General features: G+C 46.5%; 2 protein-coding genes across 3 annotated transcripts in view; one reads left to right on the top strand and one right to left on the bottom strand.

Annotated features, from left to right (window-relative positions):
* Positions 1-39: 39 nt before the first annotated feature.
* Positions 40-15017, bottom strand: slc1a1 (solute carrier family 1 member 1). Its single transcript, XM_040034622.1, has 12 exons — positions 13664-15017; positions 12153-12293; positions 7390-7482; positions 7188-7302; positions 6658-6700; positions 6469-6564; positions 6073-6257; positions 4760-4867; positions 2764-2886; positions 2422-2616; positions 1087-1221; positions 40-998 (listed from the first exon to the last, which is right to left on the bottom strand). The coding sequence occupies exons 1-12, from the start codon at positions 13761-13763 to the stop codon at positions 758-760; spliced, it is 1575 nt and encodes a 524-aa protein (XP_039890556.1). The 5' UTR covers positions 13764-15017; the 3' UTR covers positions 40-757.
* Positions 15018-21175: 6158 nt separating this feature from the next.
* Positions 21176-22782, top strand: part of rap1gds1 (RAP1, GTP-GDP dissociation stimulator 1) — a 28106-nt gene continuing 26499 nt past the window's right edge. The window contains exon 1 of one of the 2 annotated variants that reach the window (XM_040034620.1): positions 21176-21537. In XM_040034620.1, the coding sequence (XP_039890554.1) occupies positions 21534-21537 (4 nt within the window). In that variant the 5' untranslated portion in view covers positions 21176-21533. The remainder of the gene's footprint in view (positions 21538-22782) is intronic. The other variant, XM_040034621.1, reaches the window with a different exon arrangement.

The raw sequence follows: 22782 nt of genomic DNA, 5'->3' as shown, positions 1-22782 counted from the left end.
TGAACTTGTGACCACAGTGAAACACACAGCTACACACTGTGACATGCCCGTGTTGTAGTAGCTATTTATTTCGGGGTCCATATGTTTCCCCACACTGACTGAATACATACATGATTATTCATTCTTATTTTGCAACGTGACAGGAAATGTTAGAAAAATGTTCTCAAATTCCACAGTGTCCACTGACTTTGTCTCTGCAAGGCCCACACAGGAAACCAGTCTGTGACCAGCTTAAACATTTTGCTTCATGCAGCTTGGTGAAAAACAAGTTTGGCACAGTTTAAAGATACAGATAGATATACAAGCACTGCATCATGGGACACACACACTCAACAGAGCCATGCAAAGAAAACAGTTTTCTGAGGATTAGTGTCCATACAGGGAGTACAGTTAGCTTTTCATGAAGCAGTGTTTACGTGATACTGTGTTTTTTGCAAAAGTCATCAGGCTCACCTTAAAAGATGCGCACACACGCACACACACGCACACACACACACTTGCAAAAAGCTCTTCGTTTGAGTTCATCTGTGCGAGAAAAGAAAAACTCTTATTGAGAAAAAAGACTTTTTGAATCATGGCGTGATCTGAGATAATGAAGGAAGCACTTTAATCTAGTCATAGTTGTAAATGCCCAGCTTGAAGGGTGCTCTTCGGTTAGCTTAATGAAGGCTGCTATTGCTAACGTCGGTCCTGGGATGGGTCCGGATGGATAGCTTCTCTCCGTGCACGTTCTCCTCACGACTGAACCAGCCGGAGGCTAAAACTGGGACGTCTCCGTGAAGGAGATCGCATCCGTCTTGTCAACCGTGAAGCCTCCGTTCACGTAGGACTTCTTCTCACACTCTTCGTCATCCAAAGCGGCTTCCAGGGCAAAAGGGTTGGCGACATCCATGTCTGATGTCAGGTCCATCCGTTCTAGTTCCCTCTTGGAGAGTTTCTGGACAATGCCAGCTCCGTACGCATCGCCAAGGACGTTGATCATGGTGCGGAACCGATCCCTGAAACACGACAGTCACAGTGAGTCTACAGCAGTTTCCACAAAGACAGAAGAAAGTCAGCACAAAAACACAATAGACAAAAGCTCACAGTAGCCAATCGACTGCAACTATCAGAGTGACATCACTTGCAGGTAAGCCAACAGCTGTTAAAACTATCACCATGGTGACAAGCCCAGCGTTAGGCACTCCTGCTGCTCCAATGCTGGCAACTGTGGCTGTTATACTGAAACACAAAGACACAATGTAACGATTATTCTTCATAAACCACAAAAACATCTTCCAACCAAAAGGTGATATAAAGCCACGCCCATTCAGGGTTAAAGGGATAAAAAGAAATGATGGCTTTCTTTGCTCGTGTGCTGGGTTTGGACACACAGCGACATGAACATGAAATCTAAGCATTCTGGGTCCGTGTTTGTGAGCGAAGCAGGTGATGAACAGCCACACTGATAGATGCTGTGGTGAGCACAATATGAAAGCAAAGCTGCTGATTTACTGGCCAGGCTATAATCATACCTTCACCTGTGGCCATTAGTGTGAGTAATGACCAGAAGCACAAGATTATAGAGACAAGTGGCAGAAACGAGCTTCCTCTGTGTGGCCTCTAGGCTCAGCCTTAGAGTCCGGCTGATTGGTCCTTCAGGAGAGGCTCAAAGTGGAGCCACTGCTCCTTCACATGATTTGGACATTGAGCAAGGCAGTCACCTAAGAGGCAGACTGGATGCCTCCTTCAAAGCAACTGATGCACAGCTGCAGTTGAAAAAGTGGGAAGAAAATGCTGCATAATTCACCTTTGTAGGAACTGTTGAGGTCAACAATCAGTAGCCTGGATTTTCTGGATTTCCTTTTTGTCTCACGAAGCTTTGAATCTGGTACATTTTTCTCCTATGAGGAGTTGGAGTGAAACCAATCCATGACACTCGTGTCCACTGTCAGTTCAATTCAACTGATGTCACGCCAGAAAACTGTTGCCTCAAACCCTACAATAATTCAAAGACAGCAGATAAAAGCCCAGCAATCAGGCTCAATCTCCTTTGAGCCCTTTAGCAACAGTGGGAAGGAAAAACTCCCTTTTAACAGGAAGAAACCTCCGGCAGGCTCAGGGAGGGGCGGGGCCATCTGCTGCGACCGGTTGGGCCTACACCTACTGCAGCATAACGAAGGGAGGATTCAGGGTCACCTGGTCCAGCCCTCCTGTAAGCATGTATAGTGTAAACAGAATCGGTCCTAGCACTGAGCCCTGTGGAACTCCATCATTAACCTCAGCGTGTGAAGAGGACTCCATTTACATGAAAAGCAGGATATTATCGAGTCCTTTTTGAAATGCAGGTTAACCAGCAGTTTTCCTTCAGAATGCTAATGTTAAAACTATCTCTATAAAGTTGTCTTTAAAGCTACGCTAGCAGCAGTAACAGTGACGTACCTGATGGTAACAATCTGGCCTACATCCAGAGCGTAATCATTCAGCTGGGCGATGAAGATAGCAGCCACTGCCTCGTACAGCGCTGTGCCGTCCATGTTAATGGTGGCGCCAACCGGGAGCACAAAGCGGGTGATCCTCTTGTCGATGCAGTTGTTTTCCTCAGCACATCGAAAGGTGACAGGCAGGGTTGCCGAGCTGGCAGACACAAGCAGAGGCAGTAAGTATTCTGTGGTCAGACACTATAGAGCTTTAGATTCATTAAAATAAAACATCCCTGTGCCCTGAAAACGTCTGGGAAGCTGTTTAGTCTAATCACAGAAATATGAAAGATCCGACTCTGACCTGGAGGAGATCATGAGCGCCGTCACCAGGGCCTGAGCCATTCCTAGAGTGAATGTATACGGATTCTTCCTCACGATGACGAAGAAGATGAGGGGCAGACAGACGGTGGCGTGGATAGCTAGACTGAGGGACAAAACACACAGCGTTATCGAGCCGTAAAGGGAATTACAAAAATATTAGAAGAAGAAATGTGAAGAAGACTCGCAGGACTCTGTCGGACTCAGAGTTGTTTAGTTTCACCTGTGTTTAATTATTGACACTGTTCTAAGCGAGTCGTGTTCTTTCTATCATTTGTACATTTTAACATGTAGCTTATTCTAAATATTTCAATATCCACGAGCTTTTACTGCTGGGAAGAAATACACTTCAGTCAATGTTTTTGTGAATTCAAAATGCATCAGTGGGCTGAATGATGAGGGAAGTAGCTGCAGGTGGCTCTTTGAAGTCTCCACAGTCATAATTCAATTTAATTCAACTTTGTCATCTTGTCATTTCAAGACGCTTTCTAATATGTAATGATGTAGTGAGAGAGCCCCGGTGAGTAGGTTGGACGTCTCAGGGCCACTTCCAATTTCCTTTGGCTGCTCCGCTCACACAGTGGCTCAGCTATGCTCCAATCACATGCGAGGATATAGGATAATATCATTGTGTGAAAAACAGAGAGGGTGATGGACGCGACAGTCAAGTGGAGCGTGCGTCTGTCCTCTCAGTGAGTGAGACAGTAACAGCGGTGAGGAGGGCTGTGCGAGTGCAAAAACACATAAATATGCCTGAGACCCGTAAACGAAGCAGCATCTGGCTGCAGTTTAAAGACTTTTTGGTCTCGGTCTCGATACCCTCTGGTCTTGGTGTTGTCTCGGTCTTGACTACAAGTCTACAGATGAGCCAACGAGCATACAGGAGAACTGAACTGAATCTGTATGAGCATGAAGACGTAACGCTACGACTCTCCCATTTGTCTTTGACCAGGATGTGTCTGTTCTCCCAGAGTCTCCCAACATCACATCTTTGAGATCTCATCTTGTTATCCCCACAGCCCGCTACACTCTGGGAGGTCAGGCCGACCTGTGGCTCCTAGAATTCCTGAATGGGAGCCGGAGCGTTGAACTGTGGGGACCAGCTGCTCGTTGACTTCTGGAGACAGACGCTCGCTCTGCTTTCATGATTTTTGCTCAAAGGGTTTCCGGTTAAAAGAGCCGAGGTTCTGTCTTTAGTATCACATGGCTGTCACAGAGTGCTTTGAAATGAACTCTGTTATCAACTGTGTTTACATAAACCTGTGCTAAACTGCTCCGACAGGTTTAGCTTCAACCATAACTGACATAATGTGATCTGAGTACAGCGTGAACATTATTCACACGCGTATTTATTCTCTGCAGACATGCTTCTATCAGCTACAAGCCCCGAGTGCTACTCCTCTTTAGAAGTGATGCATTTCTTTCATACTGGAACATAATCTTGTGATATTTCATTTTTGCCCAACGTGCACACTGCACCTCTCACAGACTCGATATCATGCTGTGACTGATACACACTCACAGCACGCTGATGAAGGCTCTGAATGAAGGAATACAGCTCAAATGCTCATTTTGACACAAATAAACAGGCAGGTAGAGGACTGTCCCAGCCCCACTGTCACAGTCTGCCCCCGCTGGCCGTGACACTGTCCCAGCCCCACGGTTCCACACGGTGACGAGTTTTCTTCTGCTGCATTTGGAGCCACAGGATGATTTCAGAACCTTGGACTCACCTTGTGGGTTAACTGAGGGGATGTTTTATGGTACAGTCGTTAATTGTGCCTCATACATTTAGAGGCGTGAGTGAAGCTTTCATTACTGCATTCTTGCAGGTTGAGCAGTTTTAAATGTCCTTCGCCCTTATCAGTGCTCACACAGAGCTCAGCTTTTATCGTACACAGGAGGGGGAATCGGTCCAAATGTCAGCCATAAAGCCCGGAGTGTGGAACGGCCGGATGGAGAGTAATGGGAAAGCTTACCCGCTCAGCACCGTCACCATATAAAGACCCATCTTCCTGAAGATCTCCCAGTCTTCTACCTCGATGATCTTTGCAGCAATAAGAAACAGGATCCCTACGGGCATGTAGCTGAAAAGACAAAGCTGCTTCAGTTCCACGATGAACACATCCTCCTCAGACACGCGACAATAACAAAGGTGACCTGCAGGTAGAAGTTAATGATTTGAAAATGATGGAGTTCCTACTGAAATGTAGTTAATCTAGCAGGTTTACACAAAAAACGAATGCTACACGTTTCAGTCAGAGTGCATCATGTCAAACCCCTGCAGTACTGAGCTGGTCAGTTAGCAGCAGAGGGGGTCGGCTTCATAATGTTCAGCCTTTTTCAGCTTTATTGACAGATACAGAGAAGAAACGACAGCAGAGAGAAGGAGAGAGGGAGGGGGGAGAGAGGGAGGGGGGAGATCAGCCGTGGATCAGCCTCGAACCTGATGAAATGAACAACGCAGGAGGGCCTAAACAAGCCAACACTACAGAGGTGTTTGTAACATTGTCCTCGTCTCCTCTGTTTTTGCACCTTTTTCACTGGTTTGGTGTCACTATGAGGACAAGGTCCAACTATCACTGCCGTTACCAGAAGGTTTACTGCATCTCCCAGCACAGTGAGCATGCAGGAGATTCAGGACAGAGTCGCTGCAGACGGTCCTTCAGACATCAGCGGGACTGGCATCTGCTCCTTTGTGCAAGCAGGACCAGGAGGAGCACTGACAGAGCCCTAAAGAGTGAACTCTAGTCGGCCGCTGATGTGAACGTCTCTGACCAATCAGAAACAAACTTCATGAGAGTGGCCTATAGTGGGCCCTGTGACTGTAATTTGCCATAGAGCACCAGAACTGGCAGGTCCATCAAGTTTGGGCTTCCACAGATGAGAGCAAGTTTACCTCGAGCACGTGGGACAGATGTGACAGATGTGACAGATGTGCCAGATGTGTGTGGGTGTGGAGCGGCCGTGGACATTGGCGTGCTGCCTGTAATCGTTCAGCATGGCTGGTTTGGTGGGTTAATGATGGCTGAGCGACGGCCCCCCGACTGCCATCAGGTACGGGAATGAAATCCTTGGACAGCCTCGACTAAGTGGGTCGGATGAAGTAATAAAATTATACAGGAACATTTACACCACCCGATCATCAGTTTTCTTAACTGCTTATCCAAAGAAAGGTTCCTCTGTGAACCTGAACCGCAAAAGTGATCAGGAACGGTGGTTTCACCGTTTCACCGTGTAGTTTTAGGGTGTAGTTTACACACCGGTTTACAAACTGGTGTAGTTTACATACCACATAATTATCTGGACCAGTTTCATTGTTGCTTCATTTAAGGCATCAAAAAAGTCCAGCAGGATCCGACCCTTTTCTCCCATCTTCCCAATGACGAGGCCGAACGCAACACAGAACACGATGAGCCCCAACACATTGATCCCATCGGAGTACGTGCCGACGATCTTGTAGTCCTTTGTGATGTTCTGCCGAGAGAAGGGAAAGACCATTCATGAAAGCTGCTTCCACAGACACACAGATCCACTCATGAGCTCTGCAAATGTCATGTCAGCACCACAGCTGCCTGAGCTCAGCCTGCTTATAACTCGTTATTGAGCCAATCCATTAAACGAGACACTGGCTGCCAGCTGCCGACACATGAGACTAATGTCACCACAGTGGAATGAGCACACCTACCTCCATCACAGTCATGATCGTGGTCGTGAGAGGGGGCACTGTGCTGCTGTTCACTGGAAGCTTTTCAGGCTCCAGTTCTTTGCGTTTTGTTTTGTACTAGAGTGGAATTGGACACAGTGTCAGAATCACACGATGACAAGCACCAGAATCGAAGGTAGGCTAGAATAACAGGATGTGTGGTCGTCTTACCTGCTGAAAACAAGCCTGCACCAGATTTTCAGGAAACATGTTTCTGTCAGTGGAAAGCACAAAGCTGCAGGTGAGCAGCAGAACGGATGCATCTCTGTGGCAACTCTGAAGTTAAATATCTAGCAAAACATACTTTTCATGAATGCAGCTATTAATAAAGACCATGGCTCAAATATAAACTCTCATAGTGTGCATTAAAGATCTTTTTTTAAGTCCGTGCTTTTCTTCTTGCACAACTCTGTCATAGTTGAGCCTACAAACACATCAGTAACAGTAATGTCAGAATTAGTCATAACTTACCAAGCATGTCAAAGACAGGGCAGCGTAGCGCTGCAGTGACTCGTCCTACATGTTTACCTGAGATGTAACCTGACACCAATAAAGGATGCTAGTACGACGCTACCCGAACCAACTAAACAGTGTTTGTTGGGATACTGTATGATGAAAGTTTCCGTTTCAGGCCATCAAAGAAAGATGCAACTCTTTTCTTCCATCCTGATATTCCCGAAACATTTCCACTAGAAACTCACCTGAGCAGGTCCAACAGTGTGTCGACTGTGGTGACATTAGGAGGAGTCCCAGCTCTGTCGATGTGCTCAGCTGTCTGAGACACGCCCGGTTTGATAGTCATCACTAGAATAATTCCTGTCAACAAAGATGCCACTTAGTAGCTACAACCATTCGTTTTATACGCTGCATATAAAACGAATTATTAATTCAAATGGGACTCACCAAGAACAACCGCAATGATAGTTGTTGAGAAGTAATAAACGACAGCTCGCAGACCGATCTTTCCTGACACCTCGGAGTCTAAGGCTGCAACACCTGTTGGTAAGAAACACATTCAGTGTATTTAAAACACAGGCTCAGCCCACACATCAGGGTCCAGGCTGATCCAGGTAGCTGCAGGGTGAACTCGGGGGTACTACAAAGCTGGTTCGGTTCTTACCAGGATGAATCACAGTGAGTGACTAAGACAAAGGCCTTTGCTTAGGCAGAGGTTGTCCTTCTCTCCTGGATCGGCTGCAGCTTTCTTTAGGAGCCGTCCCAGCTGTGACAAACGTCCAGCTGTGACAAACGTCCAGCTGTGACAAACGTCCAGCTGTGATAACCACATTTACTCAGGGCCTTCTTGATGTTCCTCTGCCTCCCTGGCTGCTGTGTCAGTGGGGATGGTGTTCGCTCTGTGTGGTAGCGTCCTGATGACACCCAGTTTGTGCTCCGGAGGATGATGAGAGTCAAACCTTAGATACTGATCCAAATTTGTTGGCTCTTGATAAATATTGACTTTTTATGTCGCCCATCCCTGATGAAACTTTTAGTCTAAGAAAGCAGTTATTTTTATATCCTCCCTGATGAACTTCACGTGTTTGTTAATGTGATCAGTGAATAGTAGTGCACCCTGAGCCTACACAGCCATAAACATGCTGACATCTGATTTTCACCCAGGTGTTCTCTACATCAGCTTTCTGCTGTTCCATGATTGGACAACAGATCTTTTTCAGTTCCTCCAGTAAAAACTGGCCACAGTTGATGAAGCTGGGAACCCACGTTCTTTCTGTAGGACTGACCCTGTATGTGAAGACACAGTTCAAACACACGTGGTCGGTGCTGGGAGCGGTCCTGCTGCTGAGGTTGGGCTCATCCTGCCATCTCTTACCAACTACCTCCAACACTTCTTTTTTGTCTTTACACATTTGAGTTATTTAAACAGTGATTGTGAAGATAACATAGAAAAATGTTTCAGAGGACCTGACTGGTCTGACAGGTGCATTAAATTCCACAGAGCAATAGAGTTTCATAGATTTTATTCTGTCAGCAAACTGTTTTTAGATTTGATCCATTTTGGATTGTTGGGAGTCATTTCGTCTCAACACCTTCTGTAATTGTAAACATTCAATCCTGTACAATTTGTTATTTTACATGTTTTATCCTTCCAAACATTCGCCCAAAACCTCGTCTGCTGTGACTGCTTTCAGGTGTGCTCCCTGGTGTTTCCCATGTTCCCCGTCATCTCGCTCATAGTCTTGGCCTCCCCACACTTCTCTGTCATCTCATACCGTTTGGAATCTGTTTCCTCTCAGTTATTTGGTTTGATATGTGTTTCAGGTCAGCAGAGCAAACACTTCTCCACCACAGCAGCTGCCCAGCGGTCAGGCCTCACTACAGCAGCAGCAGCAGGGTGAGTGCAGCTCTGGTTGGTAGAAGGTTGGCAGTCAGAGGGTCCAAACCTGCCTTGTTGCCTGAACCTGAGTCATTTCTCACTGCTTGCACATGAGCGAGAGTCAGAGGGTCTGATCTCCATCTTCACAGCTGCTCACCTGCTGAGCCTTCAGGTTCTGCATCCTCCATCTGCTGCTCTTAGCAGGATCCAAACGTGGCACCTGGACACCTTCATGGCCCCTTAGATTCTCCATCTCTGCTGAGCCCACACAGCCACCCGACCACCCTGAACTGTTGCCTTTCTGCAGGTTCCTGGGCAGAACCCCGGAGCTGTCCTTGATATTTGGAAATATTTTGTTCCCTAGTTTTCTGCACCCAGGCTCCTCCCCCCGCCCTGGTCATGAGACAAGAAACATCGAGGAAACAAATGAAACTCTACAACTAGAACTAAATTACAACCAACTCTGACCAACTTTCCATCACAGAACGAGGGGGAGAGAAACCAGACAGACATGCTGGGAAACAGGAAACTGGGGACAAAAGACTTCACAGGGAGGACACACAACCAGGACATACTGGGGAGGACACACAACCAGGACACGAAAGGGACCAGACCAAATGAAACTCAGAACAAGAACAACAAGCGATGACACTAAGAGGCACAAGAACACTAAACAATGACAACATAACAACAATAAACTAGGTCCAAAAACCAGACCAGCAGGTACCCGAACACCAACCCTGTCAGTGACATCTATTAACTTACAAAGTCCAAAAGAAGGTACACAGGCGACAAACCTCGGGAGAAATGCAAGAGGCAAATCTAGAAACAACAACAGGCAGCTCAGTAACTAATGAACAGTGGATATTTGAAGATGCAAAGTGTGATCGTCATAAGAAGCTGTGCTCAGCTGAAATCACTGTTTCAGAGGCAAAACCAATCAAACGGAGCTGAGAAATATTTTGTTTCATTTCATTCATTTCACGTCTGAGCGACAAGACGGAGCTATTTGTTTATCCACTGCAGCAGGGAGCCGTGATATGACGAACACAGAGAGAGATCAGTCAGAGCACTCGTTCTGCTACAGTCAGCAGGGTTTCTGACTGAGGAGACTGTCTTAACCTTTTTACTACAAGTGGAAAATCCAATTCAGTTTTATTTGCATGTCAAATCGCAGCCACAGTCACCTCAGGGTGCTTTGTACTGTAAGGTAAAGGCACTGCAATAGTACAGAGGCATGGGCAGCACTTTGGTGACAGTGGGAAGGAAAAACTCCCCTTTAACAGGAAGAAACCTCCAGCAGAACCAGGCTCAGGGAGGGGCGGGGCCTCTGCTGTGATTGGTGGGGGTTAGGGGAGGGGGACAGGACAAAGACGTGCTGTGAAAGAGAGCCTGTGTATAAACACAGTGAAGGCATCATGTCCCCAGCAGCCTACACCAGCGTCACCTGATCCCGCCCCAACTATAACCTTTATCCAAACAGAGGGCGTGTCTCCCAGCTGAGCTTTGAAGTACTTGTTTGATTATTGCCACCGTACAGGTCTGAGGTACGTCCCCCTTAATACAGACAGGCTGATCAATGTAAAACAGTTATTGATGGTGAGACTTTGGAGGAAGTGATTACTGAAGTTACCTTGGAAACAGGAGTCAAACCCCCACATTACAGTCAGCAGTAGCACTGCAGTGACAGACGTCCTGTCAGAGGCTACCGGTGCGGTTATGACACTCAGTTAGCTGAGGGCAACTGCTCTTTAAGACTGTGATAACAGGAAGGTGGGCCTGTAGAGCCAAGTCATGGCTGTTTAAGTCTCCTCAAAGGCCTGTGAGGAGTAACAGAGTTAGATCGATCATAATTAAGACTGAAGCATTAATTAATGGCAGGACTTCTTTGAGCAGTGTGTGAAGATGTAACAGGATCCATGATAATCAGCCTTTATAGGAACAGAGCAATACACACACGAGGGAACAGAGGAGGGAGACACAGCTGAACCCAATTAAACGTGACAAGACAGGGAGGAAGCAAACGAATACAAGACATGGACCTTCAAAGTAAAACAGGAAACACAGAACACAGAGAACACCGAGCACAAGGACCAAAACCTGAGAACTAGGAATGCAAAACAGAAGCACGACACTAGCAGTGAAACCAAAGATGAACACAAAGATCAATGATATAAAACACTGGGTCACCCACCCAGGACTGTGACACAATGAATCAACCAGCAGATTATAGACACCACCTGCGCTTCAACCTAAGACACAGCAGACTTGTTCCCACAGTCAGAGGACAGAGCAGAGTTTGTTATGGAGAGCACAGAGCCAACCTCTAAGTGAAAGGATAGGACAGGTGTTTCACTATAGATGCAGACTGAGCTCGGACTCAGGAACTCTCCCACCCTCCTAGTTTAGAAGAAGCTTCTACGTTTGAGGCTCAGCCCGTTACAGGACAGGAAAGACAACCTTACAAATTCTATACATGGCAAACGAAAAATTATCATTTCAAGTTGATTTCCAGACACAGACAAGAACAGGAAGACACCACAGTCATGAGCAGCATGAAAAGATGGACTGGGTTTCTCCACAACAGCTGCCACAGTGATCTTATCACAGCCTGAAGGTTTCAGCCACCCTCCAGTCTGCCCTCATAATACAGGAAACGCAGGCTCCTCTCGACAACAGCACCCCACAGACAACTACACAACAACAAAGTCATCAGTTACCGCCCTACGGGACACCGTCTGTACCCGGGGGCGCTGCTTCCGCAAAGAAGCAGCCCCACTCAGCCCCACTGTCAGCAGCACCATCCAGCTGTCCCTGTGGGGAACACGCTCACATCAAAAACTCCACCGACTTCACCAACAAGGTCCAGAAACACCGGATCCAGATGAAACCACCGACAACCGAGACAGTCAGAAAACAACTACAGCAGGACGGTTACCGAGGAAACAGAAGCAGCTTTACCCCGATCAGATCTGGAGGATGCCAGCGTTTGAAAGAGGACTGAAAGTATCCGAATACTTTAATAATCCCTGAGGAAATGATCTACAGCTGCTCCTTCCGAGCTTCTTAGATATGGCTCAGCAAGCTGCATATAACACATACAGCCCAGCAGAGACTCTATGCTGCACTTCAGACATGTTTTACTTTTATTCCTTCATCTGCAGACGGTTTGAGGGTTCTGGTTAAACCTTCCTGATGAACTCTGATCTGTGAACATGACCTGCTCCTTAACAGGTTAGTAAGAAGGGAACCAGCTTTGTAGTACAGAGAGCTCAGGGTTAACCTCAGAGTTACCTGGATGGGACGAACTGCACCGGCAGGCCTCTGTTACCTGTTATCATGCTTGAAATGATCAGAGGAAGAATGACCAGCTTCAGCATTCGCATCAGGATCTCTCCTGGGAAGCCAAAGTACTGCTTGTAGAGATGCGACAGGGATGCGTACTCTCTGACCACAACACCCAGACTGATCCCTGCAAGAGCCAGAGACACGGTAAACTCCACTTCACCTGAAAGAAAACTTTCCAAAGAGCACCGATCACTGAACAAACACTCGTGCTGGTTTACATGTGTGACATGAAACAGGCCAGACAAGCACATCCAATCAGGACATTTCATGCTGATGTATTTGTCATCTAAACGGATACAGAATTGCAACGACTTTCATCATCGTGTGCGTCAAATCCTTCACACAGGAAACAGGGTGTGTAGTTTGTCCCGACCCTGACAATGGGCTTCCCGGTTTTTACGTTTAATTTGCTTTAACGTTTAATTCTTCGTCCTCTTTCGGGGCTCTTGGTCAAAGATGTGTGTGAATACTGCCTGCTCTGTCTGCGCCCCAGATGCTCCACCTGTGGCTTTACAAAGACCTCCACCTTCTTCCAGACGGCCTTAGTCAAAAGTATCGCCCTTCACTTTGTCATCGGTCTGTATCGTGGCCCTGCCTACACCTCCTATTCTGGTGTTGTGCCTGAAAGTGATTTCTGGCATTTAAACTGTTGTAAAGACTTGTTGGCCTAAAACCTGTCAAACATATTTCTCATGAACATTTCTATCACAAGCTGCAGTCGCATGTTGGTGAAGTGACTCTTTCTAACCTGTCCAGTCCTTCTGGACTTACCTGGTCTCACCTCGTGTGTTATATTCCTAAACTGCACAACCTGTGATCAAACCTCTCTGTAACACATCTGCCTTTAAATCCCGTCCTGTGTTCGAGTCCATCTTGAGATAAGCCTTGAAGCAGAGTGACATCTTAGCTCCCATACAGGAGCTGTTGTGAGTCCAAAGGGACACCTAATAACATCTTAGTATCTGTGTTTCCTGGTTGGGAATCCAGCTGCTGCAGGCGAATGATTATACTGTTTATTTTATTTGGATGTTCATGTTGCCTGATATATCTGCTAGTTGCTGTGTGGCTGTGTTAACAAAGGCTCAGCTGTCATCTCCCTCTGCCTGAACACAACCCTCAGACCGCACAGTGCACACTTAAAGCTCTAAGGTGTAATTAATGACACAGGAAATGTGTTTAATATTAGCTAACACATGCACATTTAGTCTGAAGTGGGTCAGCAGGCTGATATGAAGCAAAGCGCTCATTCCACGGTGCACAGTGCTGCCTCAGCGTGGACAGCCTCCACAGCCGCTGTGTCACCTCAGTCTGGTCACGTTTGACGGAGACACAGACAGATGGATGTCCCCACAGTGAAGCATCCTCCAGTCTGGACATCAAATGAAAACGCATGCACCCCCTGCTGAGCCAAACCAGCGAATGCACAACAGCGTTGGAGTAAGGAGCAAATAGAAAACAATAACCGGACGGCGGTCAGCAGAGGCTTGCACGTACCGAGCACCACCGATACAATCGTAGACATCAGGAGCCAGTTCCTCTTCAGCACGGCTTTGATGTTCAGCACCCGCCGCTGCTTGTTGCCCATCATATCCATGCTGCTGCTTTGTGTTTGATTGTTCTGGAAGAAACACCGATGCTCGGCTGCAGACACAAGCCACTCCTGTTATCTAAATGTCAGCTGGAGGAATAGCAGGACGGACGCGCAGCTGAAGGATGCAGCCGTCAGACGCTGCTGATGCTGTGAGAGAGGGTGGTGTGATACAGGCGGAGAGGGGGTACGCGCTCTCCCTCCATCACCCTTCCCCCATTTGTTCTTCTTTTCACGCGAGTGCCGGCTAGATTAAAGCCCCTAATGTGGACACGGTGCACGCAGAGCAGGGATTTTACTGCACAGCTGCAGAGAGATATTTAAAAACACTCTGCAGGAGGCTGTAGAAGAAAATCCTTCCTGTGGCTGTGGCGGGTAATTATTAGTTACACGGCACAGACGGCCCCCAGCTTAAACATGTAAATTACAAATACACGGCTGATCACAAACACGGACACAGATGTGACGCTTCATGTTCAGCGCCACCTTCCGTCGGTGCGGAACCTGGCGTCACGTGATTGAGTGGTTAGTTTACGTTTGTTAACTAGTGACGGGGTCATAACTCAGAGCCCACGAGGACTGTGGGGGAGCCTGTCCTGTCAGGAACTCTCGTTTCTCTGCATCCTCGCTGTCTTTACGTACATCAGGCCTCAGCAGGGGCGGGGCATTGTTTTGTGTTGTCAGGGGCAACACACACGTGATCAAAACACAAACGTGACCCCCGTAAACAGAGTTTACGTCTTTATTTTTCCGAGTTATCGATTCCGTCACTAGTGAGTGAACGAGCTACTGCACGGCTGTTAACCAACCACGTGACGTCAGGTCCGCGCAGACGCCAGATGTTGTTCAACCTTTAAGCACGTATTTGTTTAACCCGGGTTAACATGGGTGGTTCGGGTTAGGGGGAGATGTTCACAGACAGTTGCATCCGTGTGCGTTGCTGAGAGCAGGGCTCCGTGACGTAAACTTTCATTTTGTGAAGAACACACCTCAGTGTGAGCTGATGTGTCACGTGTCTGCGGCCTGTTGTGACTCTACTAACGGCTCAGTCGCCTTCACCTACGGGAAAGACACCGGCATCTTACAACTTTGTTTTAAAACAAACAGCAAACAGTTTCATAACTCTTTGATCATACTCAGAGACAGCTGCTCTGCTTTTGCTTCTCACTCTTTATGATTGATCTTTTATGTGATAGCAGCACGTTTACACACAGCAAATCAAACAAAGTATTGAGAACCAGCTCGATTGGTCCCTTTTCCCCATCACTACAAAATACTGACCTTGCAAGTCCATTATGTGAGTATGCTGCCATCTACTGTCACCAACTCACTCAGTTCATATTCACACTCTCAGCCACTTTAACAGGCTCAAGTGTTTTTGAACAGGTGTGTGTATATCTATATCTATATTGTAAGGAAGTGGACTCCCTTATCATTTGTATTATAACAGCACTTTAGGAGCATCCTGGCACTTTATTAAAAGCACTTTAACTAGCACTTTGTTTAGCGTCGCACTTTAAGCTTAGAGTTGCACATCAATAACATTTGCACACAAGATGATTAATTGTTGTGGTTTAAATTGTTTGTATATATTTATTTAGTAAAATGGTTTAGTCCAGGGGTGTCGAACTCCAGATGTGTCCTTGATCCATCACAGCTGATTTAAAAGCCTAAATGACCTCCTCAACATGTCTTGGAGTTCTCCAGAGGTAACGGTAATGAACTAATCATTGAAAATACAGGGTGACGTCACAGAATAGATGTGGTAAACTGAAAAGAGAGGGCGGAGCCTGTAATCTCATATAGGCAAGGCAAAACGCCTTTAGAAGAGCATATATAGCTATGAACAGAAGTTCAAACCCCATCTTCAACAAAGTGACTGTAAATTCTCAACTAAGAAATACAAATTCAAACATAAAGATAACACAGCCACGAGTCATCTGATAAATGCCACAGCAAACACTGTGAGGCTGAACGTTCCTGAACGTTGCAAAAACTACATTACAAAAGAACAGTGGCAGAAATTTCAGGCAGCTCACCCAGATCTATACCCACTATAGATTCAATATGCACACACCCCCGTTCACACACCCCCTGTTCTCTGCTAGCCATCGGGGCGGGGGGGCTGGGAGGAGATGTTGGCTGTCCGATTGGCCTCCCTGCTGCTGCGGAGCCTGGGACGGTCTGCTTGCCTCCACCCCGGGGGGAAGGGTAACATCTCTTGGGTCTGGGTTCTGTTTCCCCCTCTGGGGGCGAGGGTACCTGGACCCGGGGTATAGAGTATGTTTGGGGAGTGTGACTGTGTGTACATGTCCATTTATGTCAATCCTTACGTTGGGTGAGTGCTGAGTGTTTGTATATGTGAGCATGAGGGTGGGAACGCATGTTTGTGTCTGTGTGTGCCTGTTTGTCTGTGTCTATATGTCAGGTCGGGTCTTAGACTCCACCTCTCTGGGAACTCCCAGGCCCTCCAAGGCCTATCTCCCCTCACCACACTCCCTGCCGGTGACTGATGCCCTCAGGGGTCGGTGCATTGGTGGTTCTTGGTGTCCGGGGCTGGGCGCTCAGGTATGTACCGGCTCACTCCCGGTGGCTACTTCGCGGGGCCTGGCGTCTGTTGCTCGGTCAGGCCTCCTCCGGGGTGCGGGGGGCCCTCCAGCCTCTGGGCCTGCGGCTCGGTTCACTCTGGCACAGCTGGCTGCCGGCAGAGCCGGCGGGCACGCCAGTGCAGCCCCCTCTAGCTTCTGCTTGGTGGCTACTGGGTGACGCCTCGTCTGGGGATCCTCAGCCCTTCCCATGAGGGTGGCACGGATGCCCCTCCGGTGGTCCTCCTTGGGCTCTCGCACTCTGGGGCCTCTGGATGTCTGGGGCCTGGATCTCCTCCATGCCTGCTTCATGCCCTGGGGGACGGGGCTATGGCTCGCTACATCCTCTTGCAGACCATTACATGTGGAAACCATTTGAATACAAGCGCGCTGATCCACACAGGTGTGCACACGGGTGTTCACTGCTCGTAGACTTAAATTACACCTTTATTGGCTGCTACTTCAAAGCACATTGTGCGCTGTCTGTCCTGCATGCTGCACAACAACATTGAATATTTAGTATTTACTGCTGTTTACACTTAGCTAGATTAATGCGATGGTGTTGTGTTTAGTATGTTGCTTTGGGGTTTTTTTTTGCTTGTTTTCTATTCTTCTTCTCTCAACAGGTGATCCAGGAGATTTTTTTTTCTCCCCCCCTCTCTCACTGTCCCTCTCCCCTTCTGTTTTTCTTTTCCTTCTTCTTTCTTTCTCCCTTTCCTATCCCTCACTCATGTCTGTCCCGTCTGTAACATCTGAAAATAAAATATAATAAATAATAAAAACAAAGGTCGATCAAATGGACCAATACGGCAATGCCACGATGATCCATTTGGCAAAGTAAATCCATTGGGTATCCTTGTTGGTCTTCAGACAACAATTCTGACGGCTAAAGAACCAAATGGGACAGGCAAAAAAAAAAAAAAATAGATTCAATATGCAACATGTTGGACCTGTGCTCGGATTTGGCAGGTGTAGCACTGAGGCCTGCCCAGGAAACAACCCCCCATAAACCAGTGGCCCTCCCTGCTAAAACCTGTCACTGCAAGGGACATATGCCCCGAAAATATAACAACATGAGGAAATTACCTTGCTTTTAACGATTGGAGCCTGATTCCCATAAATATCCACCCAAAAGCAAAAGAAGACAACAAGACTGCCTCGAGTAATCCAGACCCTGTCAGCAGTGATGTCACAGCAACCTCTACAGAAGTCACAGCACAAAACATCAAAAATGGGCGATCAGTCATTGTGAACAAAGAAAGGGTTAACCAATTTAATATCTATCAACTAGAACTGCAAAAATACTGATTTTTGGTGGGAAACTGTCTGGAAGAACTTGTTATGCGGGTTGTAAAAAAGTCAGGCCAGGTTATTAGTCAGGACAGTTTCTGCCATCACCAACAACCCAAATCTGTGCTGAACTCACGATGAATCTTATAAAATCACCTTAGAGAAGTTCAAAAACTCCCACAAGGTGATTTTCAAAGCCCTCTGTAAAAGGTGGAAACATGCAAAAAATATTCTGGAATTCATGGAATTGGATTGTCCAGACCACAGCATCACAATCGTAACATTTTCATAGACGAGGCATCCAAACTATCTAAAAAGTCCCATACCTTGTTTTTTTCGCATTTACAGGCCGAATGTTCACCAGGAAACGAAATAAGGTTTCTGTAATGTAGGGAGATCTTGATATAGACTCAAAACATGTTTATAAAACTAATTAGAGACTTTAAATTGGCTGGTTATAAATCATGATAGCTCTTTAATCGATCGAGTCATTTCTGAAAACCATGACAGGTCGCAGCAGATGGCCCCGCCCCTCCCTGGTTCTGCTGAAGGTTTGTTCCTGTCAAAAGAGAGTTTTTCCTTCCCACTGTCGCCATGTGCTCGCTCAGAGGGGTTCGTCTGTTGGGTTTTCTTTTAATACTGTGAGGCAACAAACTCACAGTAATACATAAAGTTGTTACCTTACAGTATGAAGCGCCTTAAAAAGACCATCATTTCATTTCCTTTGGCGTGATACAGTTTGAAGTGAATTGAACTACCAACATAACTAATTCAGCACTTCGAGTTAAAATCAATAGAAAAAGGAAGATTTTTCGCCTGATTTCTGTTCGTTTTTATTTCTTGTGTGTTGAACGTGTGCTATTTAACCTACTTCCTGTTTCCTGCTAACGTGTAACCTTTTTTGAACTCTTTAAACACACTAAACATGACAGAATACATACACAGATACATTTAATAAAGGAGAATGTGACAGTTTGTTTATTGACTTATTTCAAAACACACTCTCATTTATGTGTTAATGTTTTTTAAAAAAGAGGGAAAAGAAACGAGCCATGTCATGTTTGGGCTGTGTGCAGGCAGGAGAAAAACGCAAAAACAAAACTCACCACACAGGAATTAAACTCAAAAAGCTGCTTTATTGCAGAACGGCACGAAAAACATCAAACTAAACTGGGACACAGGGAAACACAGCCATGAGGGAGACTACGACACTGACAAAGAGAAACACAGGGCTTAAATACAGGGATGAGACACAGAAGGAGAGCACAGCTGGGAGTGATCAGGCTGGACGAGACGAGGGAAGCAAAACTAGACTGAACTACCTTCAAAGTAAAACAGGAAACACACTGACTGAACTCTAGACATGCAAACTGAACAGCAACTGGGGAGACAGAACATAGGAAGCTGAAACATGGGACAGAAAGGCACAGTAGACACAGCATGGAACACAGGGAAGCCACATTATAAAACCTAAGAACTAAACCTGTGATAACCAGAACTGAAACCACAGGGAAATAACAAACACAGTACAAAGGACTCAAAACATAAACCATCAGAAAGACCGAGAACTGTGAGAAGCCAGCAGAGTTTATTACTGTTATCAGACAAGAATATAACCAATTTTTAAATGTTTATATAAGAAATGTTGTCATTTGACAAGGTGATTAAGTTAAATGTTTTGGGTTTACTCAGCTTTAAACGAGACAATTTCCTCAAATTAAGATGTGATAAAGATAAATGCTAAACATCGACATGGAAGAGAAGGATACAGGATGCAGCTCCTTTGGAACTTCACAGCCACCTTAATAAGGCTGCTGCCCCTCACTGGCCCACAGGACACTGATCCATGTCTCAGCCTTGGCTCTTTCTCACTCCCCCTGAAGGGGTCAGGGAATGTTCAGGGTCGCTCAGAAGGATGCAGGAGATGTCTCCTGTGATGTCTCCTGTGATGTCTCCTGTGATGTCTCCTGTGGGGAAGCTGTGGGGATGGAGCAGAAGAGGTAGGCAGAAGGTGGAGGGGGCAGAGCCACAGAAATAGTGGAGGTGGAGGGTGCAGCAGCAACTCCAGGAGTGTAAAGATCACCCAAGTGCAGAGAACAACAAGCAAAAAGGCCAGAGCACAAGGTGGAACTCAACACTTACATATACAAACAGTTAAACATGTACAGTAACATATGCATCACTTATAACACTGATTAAAGTGAGTCAGAGCTGATTCATACTCACATTCATACTCTGATGCGTTCATGTGTGAATGTGTGTGAATGTAGATTAGTTTGCACTTGGGTTTAGAAGTGCTTGTATGAGTGGGTGTGATTGGGTGAATGAGGCATGTTGCATAGAGCGCTTTGAGTAAAAAGAGCCGTATAAGAATCAGTCCATTTACCATTTAACTAGAAGAGCATCTTTTGGTGCAGATGCCCATAAACTGTGCTGGGGGTAACATTTTTTCAAATGGTGATCATTTCAAGTGCAAAGTTTGTCAGCACGGTGGCACAGTGGTTAGCACCGTTGTTGCACAGCAAGAGGGTCCTGAGTTCAATTCCACCATCAGGCCAGAGCCTGTCTGTGTGGAGTTTGCATGTTCTCCTCATGTTTGCGTGGGTTCCTTCTGGGTACTCCAGAGACATGCAGTTTGTAGGGATGGGTTAATTGATTGTGTGTGAATGGTTGTCTGTCTCTGTGTGTTAGCGACACACTAGTGACCTTTCCAGGGTGTACCTCGCCTCTCGCCCTATGACAGCTGGGATAGGCTCCAGCGCCTTGAAAAGGATAAGTGGAAGCAAATGGATGAAGTTTCTCTCAGAGCAACAAATACTGGCAAGTATTTGTGTTTTGACAAAGTGTTTCTGTACAGACTTCTTCCTGTTAAAAGGGAGTTTTTCCTTCCCACTGTCGCCAATGTGCTTGTTCATAGGGGGTCATATGATCGTTGAGTTTTTCTCTGTATCTATGAAGCGCCTTTAGGCAACTTTGTTGTGATTTGGCGCTATATAAATAAAATTGAATTGCAGTTTGACATACAGTGTGTCTTTCATATTTCCCAGTGAAATAAGAGGGTTAGTCAGATGGACGAGATGAGGAGGAAGAAGAGAGGTAAGGACTGCTGTGTTTGAGAAACTGGAAATTTAAAGCTTTTTTAAAAAAAAAAAAATCAGATACTGGATCCATATATAAAAATAAAATGTTATGCAAAACAAACAGAGGTATGTTAACTGTGTAATTCAAAGGTTGGATCAAAATACTGACCTTTATGACTTTGAGTACATTTTAGAGCCTGTACTTTTTAAAATTAAATTAAATTGTTCTTAAGTTAAAAACATGAGGTCTGTACTTTTGCCACTGCTGCGGCTCCGCCTTTGATCTTTGAGTACTGTTTTCCGCTGTTGCGGTCATGAAATCTTTTACATTAGGCTGCAGAAACAGTTGTAGTCCGTAGGACCGTCCTAAAAGACAGCGAGAGAGAAAATAAGGACTCTTTTAGTAACGGAAGGAAAGTACGTGCGCTCTTTTCTGCCACATTTTCCGTTTTCGGGCAGCGATGAGCACCATCGACAGGTCTCAAAGCGCTGCCAAATGTTTTAAGCTGAAAGACCGGAAGCCGCAGCGTGAAGCCCGCCCGGCTACCTTGACAGTGGCATGTCAAAGCCAGTCGCTGATACGAGACCCAGCCTACACGTCGTAACTGTGAAAGTGGATGCGAGAGGAAGTCAGATCTATTAGCCTGACCTACCAGCCCTGTGGCTGTGGTTGCTATTTAAAGTGGCTAACGAGCTAGCTAACCTACACCCGCTAACTTCACGATTCTGAGGCAGTTTAAAAGACGAACGGCGGCGCTAGTACTACTCTGTTTACGGAGCTGAACACGCCAATTTCTCTTCCACAGACACGTCCTGCCACGATGGGTGAGTAGACTGCTAGCTAGCCGACTCCCTCTGTGCCGGGTTTGCTAACCAGCTCGGCTCTCGCCATTCAGTCGGGGCATCCTCAGATGCTTGTTATGAAAGCGGCCGCAACATGCGACGTGTGTCTGACGGCGGGCGTTGTGTGTCGGCGTTGCAGCCACTGCGTGTGCTGCTCTGCTTCCACCGTGTCCCATTTAACGCTGTTTTTAATGAAAAGCTGAGTGTAGCTGGATCGTGTGCTCGGCTGGGTGGGTGGGGTAGCGTTACCCACTGTCCGCGCCTCCCTTTGTAACAACGCTTTAGCCGGACGAGTATTACGTTTGATCACCGCTTCCCCGCAGCGTAGCTGGGACTGGAAAGCGGTCGAAGCAGCGCTCGGTTGGATGAATGTGCATCCTCTGAAATGGCAGTGCGCTGCTGCTGATGGAGCTCATGGCACTCTTCCATGTCCACAGCTGTTATGCAATGCATCCAGCAGCCCACTTTGTGCTGCTGGATGCATTGCACTGCTCTATGTGACGTTGTTGTTTCTGCATCTTGTTTGTGCACAGACTGAGCACAGAGCTCATGTACCACCGCATCTTTGTAGGTTTGTGTGTGAGCTGGCCTTAAAGCATGCTGTACATTCACTGTGTGTTACTGCTTACCTGTCAGGCTTCAAATGCAGCACTGCTGTGAAGAAGAGGCGTCAGTGATTGACAGCTCAAGCAAGCAAAATACTCCACCAACTGTATATTTGGCATCATGTCCATCATGTCTGTTCATGCCATTTGTGTGGGTTGTGCAGTGCATTAGCAGCTGACAGCCAGATCACTGCATCAGCACCTGTGATACTTTTTAAGGAACTGTTTGTGTGCACAACACTTAAAGCTGCCCATAGTCACTACTACACTAACTAATGAAGAACATCCTATAATCTGTTTTAGATATTAATCCAAACAACAAGTGGTTTGTTGCTGCGTGGGACTCAGTTTGCGTGATCAGCAGATTGATGACTTGTAGTGCTCGTGATAGTCGGGGCTGGGTCAGGTGACCCTGAGTCCTCTGTTAGCTAGCTGTAGGCTGTGGGGGCTTTTCCACGCTGTGCTGAGTTTCCTCTTTCCTCACCTTTTTTCTTTACTCTGGTTCATTAAATGCTGACAGGTGTAATAATCAGTTATTACTCATCTCTGGTTCTCTTCCACGGCGTGTCTTTTGTCCTGTTCCTGTTCTTTCACCCGTAACTGGGCACAACAATAAGCCACT

This window comes from Simochromis diagramma, unplaced genomic scaffold (genome assembly GCF_900408965.1).
Source record: "Simochromis diagramma unplaced genomic scaffold, fSimDia1.1 OVJJ01000439.1, whole genome shotgun sequence".
Lineage (NCBI taxonomy): Eukaryota > Metazoa > Chordata > Actinopteri > Cichliformes > Cichlidae > Simochromis > Simochromis diagramma.
This window is presented reverse-complemented; position numbering and strand designations above follow the sequence as displayed.

Bases quoted from the DNA above. Each gene is read 5' to 3' on its own strand.
- slc1a1 (XM_040034622.1), bottom strand. From the start codon at position 13,763: ATGGATATGATGGGCAACAAGCAGCGGCGGGTGCTGAACATCAAAGCC. The intron at 12,294-13,663 runs GTACGTGCAAGC...TGGCTCTTGCAG, and splicing joins GATTGTATCGGTGGTGCTCG to GGATCAGTCTGGGTGTTGTG. The intron at 6,258-6,468 runs GTAGGTGTGCTC...TTCTCTCGGCAG, and splicing joins CGATCATGACTGTGATGGAG to AACATCACAAAGGACTACAA.